Source organism: Papilio polytes, unplaced genomic scaffold, assembly GCF_000836215.1.
Source record: "Papilio polytes unplaced genomic scaffold, Ppol_1.0 DF822178.1, whole genome shotgun sequence".
Taxonomy (NCBI): Eukaryota; Metazoa; Arthropoda; class Insecta; order Lepidoptera; family Papilionidae; genus Papilio; species Papilio polytes.
Window position 1 is genome coordinate 3536566 of NW_013527026.1, and position 20175 is coordinate 3556740.

At 32.8% G+C, this 20175-nt stretch overlaps 1 protein-coding gene and 1 non-coding gene across 2 annotated transcripts in view; one reads left to right on the plus strand and one right to left on the minus strand.

Annotated features, from left to right (window-relative positions):
• The first annotated feature begins 2389 nt into the window (after positions 1-2389).
• Positions 2390-20175, plus strand: part of LOC106106427 (ATP-binding cassette sub-family G member 1-like) — a 21637-nt gene continuing 3851 nt past the window's right edge. The window contains exons 1-5 of the mRNA XM_013287006.1: positions 2390-2704; positions 9326-9443; positions 17268-17454; positions 17801-17946; positions 19091-19334. Coding sequence (XP_013142460.1) covers positions 2584-2704; positions 9326-9443; positions 17268-17454; positions 17801-17946; positions 19091-19334 — 816 coding nt within the window. The 5' untranslated portion in view covers positions 2390-2583. The remainder of the gene's footprint in view (positions 2705-9325; positions 9444-17267; positions 17455-17800; positions 17947-19090; positions 19335-20175) is intronic.
• Trnaf-gaa lies at positions 20088-20160 on the minus strand. Its single transcript has one exon. It is a non-coding gene; the product is annotated as a tRNA-Phe (tRNA).

Here is a 20175-nt window from a genome sequence, read left to right on the forward strand (position 1 = left end):
CCATATTTCCAGAAAATGTTCATTATAAAGTAAAATTAAATTGATTATATTTATGTCAAACTTGCTTATATATTAAAAACAGTAAAAATTTGTGATATCATGCGATTGTTTTTACCAGTACTTAACTAAGCCGCATCCTGAAGTAAAATTTTTAATATAAGTGTAATTCGTCTTATTGTGTTTTATTTTAAACATTATTTTCTAATACATGCCATGGTGTTTTTATTACCAGCATTTACTGAGATGATAGGCTATATAATTTTTTCTTTTTTCAAAAAGAAAAAACTACTTACCCCAGTAGTTTTCGAGTTATTTCAATAGATAAAAAATAGAAATTTTTTCCTTTTTATAGTATTAGTATAGAAGTAAATATAGATAATTAAGAAGAGCGAATGGAACACTAAGTTTATACGTATATATATTAAAGCAGATTTTATGCTTAAAATTTAATTGGCCAAGATCAAGGTAATTAACATGAACACAAAATGGTCACCCAAACCTAAACAGGGGTGACAGTAACATAAATAATTTTATGATAGTTATTAAAAAAAAAAAATAAGTACTTGTAATCCGTCTTAAATATTCAGTAATTATTTTAATATTTGCCAAAAAAAAATTCTCGACAAACTTGTTTTGGTAGCAAGAACAAGTTTAATTTATTATTGTGGCAGTTCAAGGGACTTTTAGCGCGAAATATTAGTTTTTATATTGATATAAGAGTAGATTCCCACAGTTGTATGTTAAATTTTTACAAGCTTGATGTTGTTTCATACATCCGAATAACAAGGCTATCTTAAAAATTTACTTCATAAAAATTAAAGTAGTGTTGTCAAAACGTGGCTTCCAAATAAAATGTTAACGAGTGAAATAGGGTTAACATATTCGTTAATTTAAAAAGCATATTATGCAAACGATAGTGTTCAAAGAATTAATTTCCATAGCCTTTATTGAAACCTGTAGTGTTGCCAAGTTCATTTGCATATTTCACTCGTATTATTTCGTGACCAATTTTACAACTTTTTAATATAAAAATATACTTTGCTCGTGAATCGTGTCCACACTATCTATAAAGTTTTTTTTATTCACGCGTTATGTAACAGACACCGACATTTGAAGGATTTGAAAAGCAATAATAATCTAGTCTAGTGAAGTAGGTACTACATTCTACAGCTTCTGTAGCTACAAGTTTTACGTATTTAATAATTTAAAAACACTTATAAATACAAAGCGATAATAACGAGAAATCGAAAAAAAATCCCGACAATAAACTTGAAATATTGCAGAAATAAATTCTCAAAGTAAAAGATAATTCAACCTAGCAATTAAGTTGAAATTAGATCAGTTGCAGAACAAAGTTAAACAGGCGTTCAAGCAAAACATTGTTTTAAATTACACTAACTATAAATTGTAATGAAAAGCTTTGGATAAAAGCTCACTAACTATGAATACAGCAGTTTTGGACCCTTAGTTTATTTAACCCAGAGCAGACCATAACTTAAATATATACGCGCAGTGTATCATTATCATCATCCTCCTTATCCTACTCACGTAAGGTCGGCGCAACAGGTTTTTGTCCTCCACATAACTCTATCAAACGTCATCTCAGACATCACTCCCTTTTTGATCATGTCACCTTTCACGCAATCCATCCATCTCTTTCTAGGTCTACCTCTACCGGTGTACCCTTCCACCCCCATAACTAACGTTCTCCTTGTATATACTCACAGCATATGACATTGTTTTAACAAAGAGATCAATTAGTTCATTTTTGCACTGTGACTCAACAGTGAACGTTGATCTTTATGACTCGATATCGTTTCCATACACGAGCATTATTTATATTGCGCACATGCTTGTTTTGATTATGTCAATTGCAAGTACCACAAGTGCATACTTCCCACAGACACAGGCGTAGCCAGCTGATGATCTAAGCTAGGTGTAAGGGGACAGCTACTATTAATACTTCTAAGAAGTGTTTTGCATTTTACATTATCTAGAGAAAAAGGCTAGCTAGCTTACAGATGTCTGTTTACGAGGTCTACGCTGTTAAAGTTATTACTAGACAGTATATGCTTCGATAAAATGGTCATTAGGAAAACAGCAACACATATTTTTGTTTTTAAATTACTTAAAAAAATCTTACAAAACAACAGGAAGAGTTACTCGAATATTAATGGGTGATTATGTTTGTTGTTTACTTGAAATAGTTCTACCGTTACTAATCTTAAGCTACTTTAGTAAGGCAAACTGTTTTTTCTACTAATAATGTTACTATTTAATTGTGTAGTGAATTTAAGAGATAACAGCTATTTAGCGCTTCGCAGCTGACTGAAGCGTGGTGGGGATAACGACCGATAATTGTTGTAACGTTGTGGGCCGCGCGCGCAAACACTACAACCAGTCCAGTGTGGCGCTAGACGTCGGGTGCCTATGTGCGGGAGTCTCTGTGACTGTAATCTTGAGACGCGTTCTTTGTTTACGTTTTACGTTCACAGCGCTGTATGACAACGCGATGGAACCTAAACTCTTTGTTTTAACGCTGTAGCGACCTTTCGTGATTTGGTGCTAGTGAAAGTTATCAAAATGGTTGTCGACAATCAATCCGTATCTCAAGAGACAGCTTCGACGTCGTCGTCGGAAGACTCACTCAACATTTCCTTCCAAGATATCACATACAAAGTGCGGCACGGCATTCTGGCGGGAGGTGAGTGATAAAGCTTTGTGCACTTCTTACGGAATGCTCTGATAAAATTATACAATATACTCATTAACAAATGGTAGATGGTTGCCCTTGTGAGTTATCTACGTTTGAACTCTCATTATCATGCGTTGCATGATAGTGAAATGTATACGCTAATTAATCTGGCGGTAGACCTAAAAATGTGGTGGTCTCGCCGTACAACTTACATAATTTGATGCTAGTGTTATTATTGAAAAAAATATTATGTAATTCTTAAATCGGACTTAGAAACGAGAAAACTTGTCGACGTCTTAAACTGTGATAACTGTAGGAACTGGTTTGATATTTTTAATTTTGTTCCTTACTATTTAAAGTACAAATAACATATATCAAATGTAAAAGATTGCTATAAACAAATGCATATTATTAAGGTTATCATCGTATAGTAAACAAACTAACAAAGAAGCTGACTTTATACTCATATTGAAATTCAATTCTACCTTGATACTATAATACTCTATTAACCTTTCGTACATAGATCTTTGTTATCATAAACATTTATAAAATTAAAAATATTGTAACCCATTGTAGCTTAGCATTTGTAAGCGTTATAATTTATTGTTCCTAACAAAAAACATCGCGGATATTTGTAGAGCGAGAGGTGTTAGCGTTAACTTTACTATTTTAAAATTTGCTTTCCTAAAAACGAGTTTATTTTTATTTCATGTGAAGATCATCAACGCGCCTTTTATTCATACCGAAGCCGAAACATGTGGTACACATATTTAACCTCAAATTGTATTCCGGTAATTTAAATTAGCTTGATGCAAGATTAACGTCCATGTCAATTTATTTATTTTTTACTGAAAAAGTTGGTAAACAAACAACCTGTTAATTAACCTATGATCAATCGAGATACTCGCAAAACCCAGTTACTTTTAATGGACAAAGGATACTATAAAAGTTAAATGGACATTTCCTCTGCCTATTTATCCACTCTTCTTTTAAATTCACTTTAATTTTACCCACAAAATGTAGAGTAGGTTCCACAATACTTATTCTAATTTAGAAAAAGTTATGACGGGGAAAAAGTCAAGAACAAGGCCATCTCACTGGTAAGAATCTCAGCATATTTCTAAATCAAGTCTGTCTTTACACCTTCAACATCAACCTAAAGTTAGGCTGAAGCTCCGAGTGTCCGAGTCTCGCGGTAGAGACGTATATGAGTTGGCAACGGAGTCTGCCTGATAATAGGCGTATCGTGGTATTTCACTAATTGAGACTTCCCATTCCGAAAACAATGTTTTTGTAGCGGGCTCTACCACTGACTTTTTTATATTACTTTTTCGTTATTGTTATTGAGTTTTTAATTTTCAGTTAGTGAAGTTATAAATTATTGCTCTAATTATTATCATTGCATTGCGTGCACCAGTTTTAAGCAAGATAATTGTTATTTTTTGTGTCATGGCTGCGTTGTATCGCGGTTCATAAAATTTTGTTTGTGTAATATTTACTATTATTTCATTAGAATATTTTAAGTAGTACACTGAAAATGACTGTCAGTCAGTTATAGTAAAATGGCAATTGAACTGCCATGCCAGGATTGGGTTTGGTAGCTCTATTAAAAAAAATAATGTTTAAAAAATAGATTTCATCAGCTAACCCAATGATGGTACGACACCATCAGTTCCGTATCCTAGTCTAAAAGGAGTGAGTAAATAAATACATTTACATTCAAATATTCTTCCTAATTTTTAAAGAAACAAGATTGTCGATGTCTTGAAAATACAGAACCTTGAAATAGGAGATTTTAATATAGAAATTATTTATGAAATTAGAAAGTCAAACGTAAAATCTCCTACAAGAATATTAACCAGCTCGGCTACACGCTTAATAAAGGCCATATTAGGAGAACTTGTTACTAGAAGAGCCAAGAGCAAAAGGAAAGTTGTAACAACTAATATAAAATAATTAATACATACTTATAATGACTAACAAAATAAGACCATTTTAAGTGCAGAGATGAATTTGAAAAATGTTCTCAAAGTTTGATAAATCCTTGCAATTAAAATGATCAAAGTTTGACTTAATTAGTATGTTCAAGGCATAGTTACCATTTTTTACAATATCAGTAGATTTTTGGAAATTCACTAATATTTCCTTTGACCATTCCAACTAAGCTCTAGGCTTGTGCTAGTATATGTTACACGACAATAGTCAATACCTGGATTCGAACTCTCGATTTGCAAGATCGGTAGTCCATACTTCAAACCATTAGTCTATTGGCGCTTAAATTGTGTACTATAAAGAGTATCATAGACTAATGCGATAAAACAGCGAATTTGAAATAAACGAAATAAGTATCTTGCTTTGAATAAACTAATTTAAGTTTGCGATAACAACAAAATATTGTGATCATTAAAACATTGCCCATTAATTACGTCCGCATCTCATAAAATGATAAAACTCAACTGTTTTCTTGCAGATGTACGTAATGACGTTACATTAATAAAACCATCGAAGAAATAATAAACATGGATTACGTACAATAATTAACATAAGCTTACTTAAAATTAAAAACAACAAAGTTATAAAATCTAAGAAAACGATATATAATCCTAAGATACAACGTTAAGCTTTCAATTAGGAATACTCGTACTTGTATTTTAATTCTTATTAATCCAATAAGAACTTTAATAACTTTTAATGTTAGAATTCTTAAAAAAAAAACAGATAATAAGCATTTTTAAGGAAAACCTGTGAAAATTGCCAAATAATTTCCGTCAATTTGTAGACATTTGAGGCGATAGAGCTATACAGCAAAGCTAGGAATTGTTAACTTCGATCGACATTTGCGTTAAAAGTATTGGAAGGCTCGACTTCATTTTTTTTTAATACCAGCTGACTATCAAAAATTTAACACTTCTTATGAGATTCCAAGCAATGTAGCTTGAATAAGATACGTTACGTTGCATAAACATACGTTTTCCTAACTTCCAGAAACACACTGTATAAAGCCGTAAAGATATACATTGAATAATAGTAATAAACACTTACTTATCGTCTATTAAGTTATAATGAAATTTAATCTTAACATTTAATAATACGTGAAATAGAATCGGTTTAGAAGGAAAACGTTATCATAATTATTATTGACAATTCATTCATCTTTATCTCTTTCCATTTGCATGTCCTTGTAATAGATTTGACTTTACACAATTTCAGATTAAATTCAAGGAGAACAACTAAGAGAACCAGAATATCGAACAAAAAAATGCAAAATTAGCATTCAAAAAACTTCTCCAAAACGTCAATGTTTCTAGACAATTCGGTAATTAATTCAGCTTCGACTTATTACATACTTCAATTCTTTACCTTGTTTCAGATGTGCAACTACGAACCATTTTTATCGGGTAATGGCTCATCGAGCATTATTGTCGGCACATTGCTACACATGTTTTCTTATCTTTTTAACTTTGTTTATTTTAAAACCTGGGGAATCTACTTTTCTTTGTTTCCTACCGACTACTTTTTCCTTAGCTTGCTCACAAGTCAATTTTGCAAAGGTTTCAACTAGTTTTACGAAACAAATGTACAATAAAACAGTCAACTGCAAACTAGTCTTAAAATGTTGAGGCCGTAAATTTTTGAATTAATTTGTCGAATTTAAATTTATAATTAAGTAAGACTTTTTTCAGCAAACACTCACGGACATCTATTTTTGTTAGTTCACGCTCGTGTACCTACCTAACTTCAATTGTTATTCAGACATATAATATTAATCTCGTTAAACAAGAGTGTTTTTGCGAACCAATATCATTATCATTAACTGATCCGGTTTATATGGTTGTCGATAAAAACTATCTAGCTAGTACTATGAAATACGTCCAAGAAGTAAGTCAAAAACGGGCAAAAGAACTATAATAAATACAATGCATACGTAGATAGAGAGAGAAGCGAAAAATATAAAATGAATACAAAACTACTACATTAGATAGCTAAATCCCCTAACGTAGATCATTCCAATAGGGTTCCCAAGGATATTACTAGCTGTTCCCGTGTTGCTTCATCCGCATGAAATTATGAAAATTTTATTTTATTGTTTATATTTATCAAATTATCAATGTCAAAATGACTTGACATGACAAACCTTGGCAAACATACTTTCTTGATGTTGGCAGCAACATATGGTCTCTTACCCACATTAGGGTTTTAATCCAGAATATTTACCGCCTAATTTTAATGGCGTGAAAATATATAGCCTAAAGCGTGACGTAATTGTAGGGCATATTATTAATAAAATAATTATTCAAAAATATGCTGTAATTGCTGACATCTTAGGCAACAAAAAAGTGTGTGTTTACGTTTTATTATAATAGTATAGATGTATACTAAAACAGCAATATTGTAAATATTATCAAAGCTGCGTGACCTTACCACTGTTGTCCTACTTTAAGTACAAAGATTTCTTCCTTGAAATAGGTATTATCTCCAAAAGCAGAGATTTGTTGCCAGTCTTTCCCAAATTAGAATAAAATCACAAGGACTTGACATCGGCCCAATCCGCTGAGGGAGAGCCACAAACAAGAAATATAATAGAATAGTTATTATCCTCGTATTTTATACCATTACGAACCGTCCACTTTATCAAGTGAGTACATATCTCTAGCGTTGTTCTTAATAAAACTACGCCGTATATATCTCTCCAGTTTCCTTTTAGACTTTGCGATACTAACTCGATGCCATGTTTATTATGATTTATACCACTGCTACTCTAAAAGTTAGTTCCTTAGACTAGACATAACCTTAGCAAGTAGTGAAGCATTAATTACAGATAAATATTTATTTTTCAAGCAAATATGAAACGTAACATGTTCAATTAAAGATGTCTTTTAGTCATCATTAGACCTTATAGTAAAAATAGATGGTTGAGACACCTTAACTCAATGTACACGTAGGACATTCCGAATTGTATTTCGTTATAATGTGTACTTGATTGGGTATTTCTTGTAACTTTGTACTTATTCATTAAAAATTATAATTATTGATCTCAACGTTAGTTACATTAATGAGACAATCAGTTAATTACAAATAAATTACAAATGTTACTATGTTGCATAAACACAAGTGTCTATTACTTGTTAAACGACTCCGTAATAAAAAAAATCGGTATAAAATGCAAAAACTGTACACTTTTGTTTTCGTTAAATTTCTTCTAACTTTCAAAACATTGGCGTTTGGTGATTACCAACTTCTTACCAACAAAGATACAATTCTCAACTGAAAATAATGAAAAGATAAAAATAGGCAAATTAAGTTTAAGCAATCTCTTAATTGTTTCCCGTCACAAATTAAACAGATTGTCACAATTGCAGTGACTAACGCAACTGTCAAGTCCAGTATGGCCTTGATGGTTACACTGAATGAAACAAACTCGGTTATTGCGGTTACTTGCCTTCCGTAAAAGACGAAATAAACAATTGATTAAACAAATTCTTAACTAGATGTGGCCATCGCCATGTCTACAGCCCGAAGCTTTAATAAGTGTCTTTATTTTATTAAATAACTAAACACAATCGCTTTATTTATGCTTTGATTATGCATATTGTTATATTAAATTCCTATTTACGTTACTCTTAAAGGGCCCCGTCATACTTACATGAAAATACTGACCTTGTCAAGTTAGTCCCCTCGCGTGTTGTACGCAATCTCGAATACCTAGATTATGCTTTTATAGCGGTTGAGAGAAAATTTCAAATTCTTCTAAATAAATGTTCTTATAGTGGGCGCATCCGACATCAGTTTTGGTGCCTTGTATTATCCTAATATAGCACCCGGGGCCGTCAGCCTCATTGTTGCCGTGCAAATGACGGAAGTGCTCATTTTGTAACAGCAATTTATCTATCATACCTTCAATTACATACATCAATAGATCGAGCCGAACCTATTATTGCAATGGAGAACGGTAAAAGCTATGCCCTTATGAAAAGGACTTTGAACTCTAATTATTTTAAATTGTTTATTCATATAATTGGATGTAGCAAGATTCTCACACTTCAAACGTACTAACACTAAAAGTTAGAACAAAAAGGTCAACTGTATAGGCTTAATTTAATTAAAGTTCTTTTTTATTTTTTACTAGCTGTTGCCCGTGACTTTGTCCATACAATGCGAAATATTAAGATAAAAAAAACATACAGACAAATTGAGTACCTCCTTCTTTTGGGAAGTCAAAAAGTAAGATAATAAGTGCCCGTCTATGTCAGCTACCTTTCAGGGAAAGTCCGATTTAAATCGGCACAGCCCTTTCTGTGATTACCCGAAACAAACGCGGCTAACGGGCAAACAGACAGACAAAAAAAAATTAAATGCGAGTTTCGTTACCAGGAAATTTTCTTTTGATATTACAAACAGACACTCCTTCTTCCTTCACTCCAATTTTATTATAGGTATGTATAGATTATATTCGTTATTAAACTTGTGCTTAATAACAATCCTAATTGTTAACAGTTGTACGATCGTACCCTTTAACTCACTATCTAAATAACATTAAGAAATGTGTAAGGTAAAATAATTTTCGTGAAAATAATTGCTAAGAAAAAGTAGGTATTTGGAATTTGCTCTGTAACTTTCAATTTCTTGCAGGTCGTAAAACTGTATTGAATAATGTAAGCGGCAGTTTCAACGCCGGCGAGCTGACTGTCATCATTGGCCAGTCCGGGGCCGGCAAGAGCAGCCTCATGGACATTCTTGCGGGATACACGTAAGTTACTACTAACATTTATTGTAAACTAGCTGTTGATAGCGACTTCCGTGAAATAAATAAAAATAACCTTGGTTACTCACTGATAACGAAGCTTTTTAATGGTGAAAGAATCGCCAGAGAGGAATAGAACGGACAGTTATTGAGGTCTCGCTCGGCGTCAATTTTCGACAACAGCTCAATCCTGTTTTAGTACACCTATGTATTTGTTTCTATCCTGCATAAGATTTTGCAAATTATTTACTCCCTAAATTTAATAGCGTCGAAATATATAGCCGCAAGTGTAAGGCTATTCATAAAAAAAATATTTAAAAACATTCTTTAATTGGTAACATCCTACATAACTGTGTTTACGGTTTATTATATTAGTATAGAGGTGTAGATTAACATTGTTACACTGGTGTACAGAAACTGATTGTTTACTCAACACGTGAAACTTAGTTACAGTGTATTAACACATTACTTAGTCCATTGAACATGGCTCATTGTTTGATAATATTAGACAGCTTCACTATTCCGTATACTATAGTGATGTTTACTAACATAAATATGTTACAATAGTGTGATGTACGTACGATGTTCATATATATGTTCAGAAACGTATAACGTAGATTGTTTTTAATATCATAAAGAGGAAAGATTTGTATTTTTGTATGTATTGAAACTCGAAAACTACTGGGCGGAATTTAACAATTCTTTCACTATTAAAAAAGCTACGTTATCAGCGAGTAACATAGGTTATATTCTTTGTAAGTTTTAAATACACGCGGGCGAAGTCGCGAGCAACAGTTAATAATGGGTTTTATAAATAATCAGAAAAAAACAGACGAATTGAGTACCTCCTTTTGGGAAGTCGGTCAAAAAACACACGTTGCGAGCTCATTGGCATTGTTTATTTTTTTAATATAAATTAAATAACAAAATAAAGTCTTCAATATTAGAATGGAATTCTTAGCATTGGGTGAGACGACACGGCCATACACAAGGTTCGTATATGAATACAAAGGAATGCGTAAATTGAAATAGACCGAAACAATGCGCGCCCACTGACATAACTCGTGTGTATTGTTATCAGTGTGAACGGCCGTACACACCAACAAACGTATTACATATAGTTACTACTATCGTCTGTTAAATAATGGCTAGTAAATTGGTTTTTACTGTCACTATTTCTACAGAATAGAAGTACAAAGACATTACTGATCAATTTGGTTACATGAACAGTTACTCTGTTATTATTCCCAAATGACATCATAGTGTATCGCCAGCTTTAGCCAGACAATACCAAACGGTTTATTCTAAGTAGCCGTCTGTTGTTTTTAACACGTTCGCTGCGTAACAGGCCGATATCGGCCCAACGTGGTACATAAGCTGGTGCGGACGAAGAAAACTATGTCCATCTCGCTTATGCAAAACGTTACATTACATACAACATTATATTTCCACAAAGTTTTAGCAATTTAATCTATCCTAGTGCTAGTGGGTCTAGAAAGACCTGCCCACGCACTGGTGGAAATATAATTGGGGGCGCATTTTGGTCCGCCGCCGCACCAGATGAAGAATTATGATTCTATTTGCCGCAGTAAACGTGTTAACTAGTATATTATTTTGCTTATAATCGCCGCAGACATGTAAATTGTGTCAATGTTAACACTTATTACAAGCAGCATTACATCGTCTTATTACAATTTATCTTAACCTACATGTGACGGAATTTGACCCTATTGAAGATAGTCACATAGTTTTTAAGAGCTGCTTCTTAATTTAGAACATGTTAAGTAAAACTAAAAAATATGATAATTTGTAATCTGCGTAAAAACCCCTGGGAACGAGGTGATCGCACCAAGCTATTTCGACGTGTCTATTTATATTGTGGGACGAATGTACACTACACTTCCGAATGAAATTTGTTTGGTCGCGTAAAATCAGTGTTAAAATAGCAAATAAACTTTTAAAATAAATGAAATAAGTAAAACCACAATTTGTGCTATTTTACAATTAAGTTTTGCATAAAACATTCTGATAACTATAACAAAATTATACGTAGCTACTTTAATATGAAATGTTTTTTTACTGCATTATTTAACGATGTAAATAATTACGTGTTGACTTTATCGCAATATAATTTTATAAACATTACATTTTTATCAAGAAAAAAGAGGAGACCTTAAATATACATCTTGTAATTGACACTGTTTTAAGTAAGCTGAGAAATAATTATAAATAGCAGTAACATGTTCATATAGAATCGTGTATGAAGAAACATAAAAATATTGTTTTCTCTATTTTTCGAGAAACTGTTATCTAGCTGAGAATGTTTACACCCGAATAGGTAATTTTTTTTATCATGAAGTTTTTTGTTATTATTTTTTTAGACCTAAGTATTTGTATGTATCTCTTACTCTTACTTAATATAATAAAATTGTAGGTTCGAATGAATGTTAGAGGTTGCAGCCTAAACAACTGAACGGATCTCAATGAAATTTGACATAGATATACATAAACACTGGTTACTTTTTATCCCGGAAACAATTACGGTTCCCATTTGTATTCATATTTTTTTTAAATAGTATTGTGCGGAAGAAGTTGCGGTCAACAGCTATTATCATAATAAATATTAGGAAATAATCAAAAAGACTATTTAACGTGATGCTAATGAACTGACGACCAAATGTTAGGTAAAATCGTAGCGCACAGCTTTTATACAACGAAAACATCGTATAGTGGGATACAGTACAATAACCTCCGCGTGTATTTATAACATAGTATACATATAAACGCATCTATATTTACATGCACAACATGTTGCGTTACTCTACGTGACGACGACTCTAAGGCCAAACGAAGTGAGGAAAACTGTTTATTTTGAACATGTTTAAAAACATATTATTTATGGCTTTACATATAAAATATTTCTAAATATAATTGGAGAATTGTATAAATCCTAAAATGATATTATGCGCCGTTAGTGGTCGTTTCACAGCACGCGCTTTTTTTTTGTTTATTTTCATAATCTTTCGAGCTATCAGAGGAATTCGTAGCAATTCATAATGTACTTACATGCGTACTCATATTCGTTCAAGCCTCAACATCTTTACATTAAAATGAAATATAAATTGACGCAAGAACATCTATAGGTCCTTTGTATTATATAACCCGACCAGTTTCACCCACCATTTCTTTATAATGCTTAATAACATAATCAAGGTTGTAAAATAGTTGATAGTTTTGATAGCACAATTAAAAGATTTGTAAAGACTATTTCGGATTAAGCAATTCACAATCTGTGGAGAAAAATAGATAACAAATGTGTATAACAAGGTTGTTTATTAATAATGAACTAGTTCAAGTGTCATTGTTGCCATGGAGTGGTTCAGATCAGACGCGCGGTTATACCTACCATATCCCTTATCGTCACCTCGCTGTTAATGCGTCTACTACAAAATAAAGGCTATAACGCATTTGAAAGTACCTCATCCACGCAACAGCGCCCAACCTAATCATTTAGTGGGCGCGGCATAGGAGATAATGAAAATTCAATTTCGATTCACTAATACTTAATGGTCGATTTTCAATGTTATAAGTAAAGAAACCAACACAATTGTTTAAAAACCGATCAATTACGAGCCTTACGTCATGTGTACTGTAGACGCATTTATCACTATCCACACCAAAGCTATTGATACAATGTAACTAATCACAGATAATAAAGATCTGCAATAAAGGTAAAAATAATTTGATCGATATAGGAGTGATTAAACATGTCACCTTGTGGCAAGCAGCATGCATCGCTTCGTGAATTCTTTAACATGATTACTACACGATCAGGAAATAAAGAAGAGAGTGTTTTTAAAAAAACTTTTGTATCCTGCGAACTCATGTATTTAACTATTATGATATTATTATGTACTTACATTATCTTTATTTCTTATTTTGTATGTAGTATGTTTTACATGATTTGTATAAAAAATGAAATAAAACATGCATTCTAAAAAATAGAGCACCACCAGCTGTGGAATCCGATGACTCAACCAACAAGTGGTCAGGGCTGCACAGAAAGGAACCTCCACACAATGCGTGCAGTTTCTAAATTAACTGCCTAATGTACTTCATTATTATCGTGTCATCATCGTCGTTATGTTCTTACACATATTTGAAACTCGTCCTTTCTATAACCATAGCAACTAAATTTTAAATTGATAATTTCTAATCAGTCATACACTGGACTTACGCGTTATCATATTTAAATTGTAGTGTCGCTAGTAACATTGTTGTACTATTTTAATAAGTCAAACAAAAATGGTATTGAAAATGTCAAGAAAAACCTTAGTAGATACATTTATATTAGTCATCAGTTATTTTTCTAACGAACGAGCGATTTATTTATCCTTTAGTAGTGAATTTATATTGGATTTGAATGAATCTATTGGAATCTTCATTTATTGAATGAAGAGCTAAAGATTGGGTCAAATTGACGGCAAGCGTCGGTATTTCCGTTCGATACTTTCAAGAGAAGAGATAAATTCTAAACCAATGCGAAACATTTTTACTGTGGATTCCAACTTGCCTGATATTTTATGGTTATCTATGTCTTTTTCATAGTGTAGATAAGTGATGACAATAGAAGTATCGTGACTGTGTGATTAAGTCGTTTGAAATGAGAAATCAACATTTGAAATAATGATATCAAGCTTTAGTTGAATTCCGCTTTGGAATTATGTCCATTAAATATTAATAAAGCTACAAGTTTCGTATAAAATCATCAACTAATTAACAGTCGTCGATAAAAATAATTGAGTAAATGAATATTTAAATACAACGTTTCCAAACTTTGACAGTTACACACTTGAAAATTAATGTAACTTTTAAATTATTCTTGTAATTAATTGTAATGTTCAAATGTAGCAAAATTAATTTTATTTAATGTTTTAAATAATAATATTTTATACATTTTTATCAAAGTTCACTGACACCATTATCTTAATTTTTATATAAGATAAGGAAATTATTAAGTAACAAATTTTAGTTGTTCTGTAGAGAGAATACCAAATTATTATGCTTATTATAAGTAGTTACCTACACTTAATGTTAAATTTTTAATTCCATATTCAAATACGTGAATAATTTAATTATTAGTGTCAGATAAAGTCTACTCCATCATGGAAATTTCCAATTAATTTTGATGAAGCATTCTCATCTTCATTTTTAAGGCAAACCAACATTCAAATCTTGAATACAATTATTATTAAGTAGTTATAAAGTTATATTGTACTAGCTTTCGCCCGAGACTGCTTCAGCTGGAATAAAAATCAAATAGGTGCCTAAGTCTGCCAATATTATAGTATTGTAAAATCTCTGGTCCTCTAGCTCCCCAAAGAATGACAAAAAGGCTGATCCGTTTGAATCCCGCCCAGGGCACAAGTAGCGCTAAAACTTGTATTGACAGTAGATATGAAGTTTTTCACAAACGATTCGATAGTAGTAGAAAGTGTTCTACAATAGTCATAAACTAACTTGAAGCTTAGGATTTAAAATAATTGACTTTTTCATTGAATGATAATAAAAATATCTATTAAATTATTGGGCAACTGTTTTTTACCTAAAACGAGCAACAGAAAAATATATTCAATTAACAAAAAAACTTTGTTAAATGCTTCTTATACAAAAATGATAGCTAACATGTTTGTAATCAATACGTAGATATTGTTTGTTGGTTTGTGCCAAATTCAAATAATTTACGATTGCACGTAACAAAGACAAAACGAGTACGCATACAAAAATGGTATTGAATGGAAACCTTTCCGGTAAACCGTATTTGCCTTTACAATTACAAGGATATAATATGAATGTTGCTCCGCGTGCAAGCGCACTTAATGCACTCAGAGTCGGTTAATGACAACAAAGATGTGAATGCACCCAGCCACATATGGGTCGGAAAATAAAATAATAAAATATCCTTCTAAGGTAAGGAAATCACTACAATATTCCTTGTAATATAACAATATACTTAACACATTTATAACTTCAGCTTATATTTCCGAAGTCCTTAGAGTCTAAGTTGGTGACTAGGCCATAGTCAACCACGTTAGAGCCCCTACGGGTTCTTGAAAGATATGTTCTTTTTGCACTACTACATTTTCCTTCAGTGTAAAAAGAATGTGATATACGTACAGTCGGATACAATGGCGATGTTCCACCTTAAAAACTCCAACCAATCGTTTGTACATTTCAAAACGAGACACAGTATATAAACACATACAAAGCAGCTTATAAATGTGTCTATGGTAAAAAGTTGGTTAGTAATAAACGGCTAATTTCTTGTCATTGTTACACTTCGTGTTTAACCACATACTGCGATCTAATCAGTTGTTGGTAGGAAGAGGCTGTTTGTCTCATTGCAATGAAAAAGGCAATTTATCCTCAAGTTGAACACAGCTAATTTCCGCGTCTGTACACATAAAATACGAAATCCGAACAACACACTGATACAAGGCGAGGATAAAACCTAGAAGTGTAGGATATGGACCGGTCAGCTCCGAAAATAATAACTGCCCCATCGACGCTATTGTGTATTATTTTTTATATAACTGTTCAGTTAAAAGTTAGACCACTATTAGCCTTGAGATTACTTCATCTTTACTAAGTCTACAGCGTGGTCATCGTCTTTCCTATCTTATCCTCGCTCCGTGTTTTTGTACTCCAAATAAATCTAATATCTGTCATCTCAGTCACCAATCCCTTCTTGTTCATATCACGTTTCAGGTAATCTACCCATCTACTAGGTCTATCTCTACCAGTGTACAGATCCACACTTATACAGTCTACAGCGTGGAATGACGTGAAAACACGATAATGTAATTGAATTTGCTTCGACGATGCACCTTTTACTCATGGTTCGTATCAATCGTAGTATGAATGTAGATCATGAGGAAGTATTAATTTACTGACCTCACTCGTTTCTCTCAATTTAGAACCACGCTCCTTGAATAAATTGTGCGTAGTTTATGTCATTCTTGGTTTAGTCACATCGTATAAGCGCGTGCATATACCTCGAGTACCATCAGTGGAAGATGTTATAAAAAATATCCGATTATTACTTTCTATTTCTTTTCTGAAATTATAACACAACATAACTCAGTATTGTCAACACATGAAACAATAAGGAAAATCAATTACACGTGCGGTAAATGAATTCGTATTATATTGGAAGGAACCGGCAAACGTTCAAGCTATTTGTCTATCTTGGACAAAAATCCGAAGTATAAAATATACTATACATAAGTAGTCTTAATAATATTGTAATCGAGTACAGCTTGTCGACTTTCTCGCTACGATAGCAGATAGCGCGCTATCTCGAGTTGTATCAATAATCGTAGAACTCTACTACCGTGATACTGAATTAAATCATGTTGTCGTCCTTTTCATTCTTTATGATAAATCAGAGACTCCTATATGTATCAATACAAATGTAAAGGCAGTGGAATTCTACGCTCACAGTGTTTGCGTCTAACTCCTGTTTACGCCTGTGTTGTAAAGTAATCGATAACTTTTTCTACTGGTGAATGTTTTAGAAATACAATACGTATGTAACTGTTACTCGATGCCACCTACTTTTATAATTGGTTACTCCCTGCAAAGTGAGCAAAGGTTATATACCTTAGTCTAGTCCACAAGGGATGAATTTAGTGGACATTAAATAACTTTGTTAGCTGCAATACTCAGTCCTCGTCTGTCTGCAGAACCCACCGTGGAAACACACTTAACAAAGTAATTAAATCTCATAAACGTGAATATTGTACTACATAATAACACGTATGTTTTCAGGAAGCCAACGAGCGGTACGTTATATGTGAACGGTCGTGTGCGCGTCCACAACAGATTCCTGCGGCGCTCGTGCTACATTCTGCAGGACGACCACGTGCAGGATATGCTTACCGTGCAAGAGTCCCTCCACATCGCCGCCGAACTCAAACTAGGCAACCACATCAGCAATGAACAAAAGAAACAAAGGGTAATTAATCCTGTTTGCCTTCTGCTAATGCTTTGTTTGCCACGTTCCTCACTAACAAAATTTAATAATACATTTACTGAAAACACAACTAAACTCAGATATAGTACGGTTTGTATCAAGTCAGACATATCGGGGTCTTTCACACGTCAGACACGGGAGTTTAACCGCAACTTTATTTAATCCAAGTTTTAAAATGTGCCACAAAAGTTATTAATAAGTAAACAAAATTTTACTTCCTCTTTATTTTATTCTTGTTTTAAAATCCTATCTCTTTAGCATTACACTTTTCTCTCAGAGGCAATGATATCAATATTCCGACTACATACCTGTCTATTTCAATTTTTAGGTACAAGAAATAATGACATCGCTCGCAATGACGAAGGTGAGGCATACACGCGCCGGCTGCCTCTCTGGCGGACAGAAGAAGCGGCTTGCAATCGGTCTCGAGCTCGTCAGTGACCCCCCAGTCATGTTTCTCGACGAACCGACCAGGTATTTCAAACACCTTATCATATCTATTTCCTCTCGTAACACCTGCAAACTATCTCTATCTCCCTATCTCTATCGTCGTCGTATCTAAATTAACTTCCTTCTTACACATACCCTCCTTCACCTTTAAATAATCCATCCATGCGATTGCCGCATTTAGTGAAATCACGTAGAGATATTATACACATTAATATTACTCTAATAATCAACAAGTTAAAATCGTCTCCTAAGTGTTTTTCTGTTTATTTCTTTTATTTCTTAATCAAATAACTGCACTGTTATCACAATATGACCGAACGGTGTTATTGGTTATTTCATAAAATTTTATTAAACAAACCAAGTGACTATCATGTCATGTTATTAAATATCTCAATACCACAAAAACACCTGCTTCGATAACGAACATATATCTACATTTATTTAATTTAAGATATCGCATGTGTAAATCTAGACTTTTTTATCGATGTTTTTCGCCAGCAACCCAAAAGGCCTTGATTACTTCGACAGGCAGCCCTAGAAATTAAAATGAAGTGGGAATTATCCACCGATGAAAGAACTTAAGAGATTTTAAATATTTCAGGAACAGAAACAGTCGAATACCTTTCCTTTATAACACTAACATGGTCGCATTCTATGAACTTCAACCAATTTCCTAAGATATATAAAAAAAAAAAACAAAAATCCACAAATAAAACTTAATTGATTTATTTGTGGATTTTTATTTGATAATAAAATATTTTGACATTTCCCTTATTATTTCTGGGTAAAACTAGACAACAATATCATATTATACATGTATTTTAATGTGAAAATTAAGTGATCTTCTTTAGTCAGAAGGTTACATTATAATTATTATAAACAATTACATTGAATACATAGTCACTTCCTGTTAAGATAATTCTGTGAATAGAATTATCATCTCATGGAACAAAAAGTCGATCTTTGTTTGTCGTATTTTGTGTTTTAATTCGCTTAATACTTAGTAACAAATATTTAATATCTAAGCCTTATTTAGACGATTAAGGAACAACAAAATTGGACTTTCTTTCGCAATGTGTTGACAGTAAAATCGTTTTAGGTCATAGCACAAAAGCTATTGATTTTTTTGTAGTAACAGTTCTGATCACGGTTCTATATTTATTTCCAGTGGCTTGGACAGCTCTATATCCAAACAGTTGGTGTACTTGCTGCATTTATTGGCCAGACAAGGAAGAACTGTGGTGGTGAGCATGCACCAGCCCTCCGCAGCTCTACTGGATATGGTGGACAGAATGTACGCGATAGTGGCCGGCCGATGCGCATACATGGGGTCCGTGCATCTCCTTCTACCTTATTTACAACAAATGAATTTGACGTGTCCACCTTACCATAATCCCGTGGATTTTTGTGAGTAAAATTCATTTTAACGAAAGATTTTTAATATTTAATATTGAATTAAAATTTTCCAATAACAAGATAACATCAATTTTTTTTCCGACTATTTAATAATGGTACCTGGCATTTGTTCCCAAATTTGGTTACTTGGTTTTTATGCTTTTCTAATTATGATTCTTAAGTTTTAATGTCAATTTGATAGACAAAGTTTGAAATTAAATTTGTATAAATATTCAAATGATATATCTCACTTTCCTAAGATCAGAGTTAAATAAAACATAACGAATGTCCCTTGCCCAAATGGGCGAGTGAACACGCGTATAGTCGTAGTTTCGAAGCGGCGAGCTAGTTTGACGAGTTTCGAGAGGGCCAAATGTGATAAAAACGATGTGTCCCGTCTTGACGTTGGAAGCCGCTTTTATACAGTTTAATGACCCCTCATAATTAATGCTAGGTTCCTTTTCACTGATAAAGAAATATTTTAAATTTAAAACATTAGAATAAATATAAATTACACTAATAAATGTTTAAACCCGTTCTTCGTCAACTTTCGCAATTGCGAATTCAGATTCCGTGTATAGCGACGGTTTCTTGTTTATCTGAATCTTGTTATTTAAAACCAAATTAAAAATTGTTGCGATGCTAATAAGTTTTTTTTAAGACCGTTTGAAATTATTAGCATTTGATCTTAATAAAGAGCATAAATTGTAATGGCTTCTTTACAAATCAAAAAATTAAGAACGGATGTTTTATAATTGTAAAAAATAATCTGCCGAAACCCGGGATTGAACCAGGGACCTTTAGATCTTCAGTCTAACGCTCTCCCAACTGAGCTATTTCGGCGATGTTCAATATGCC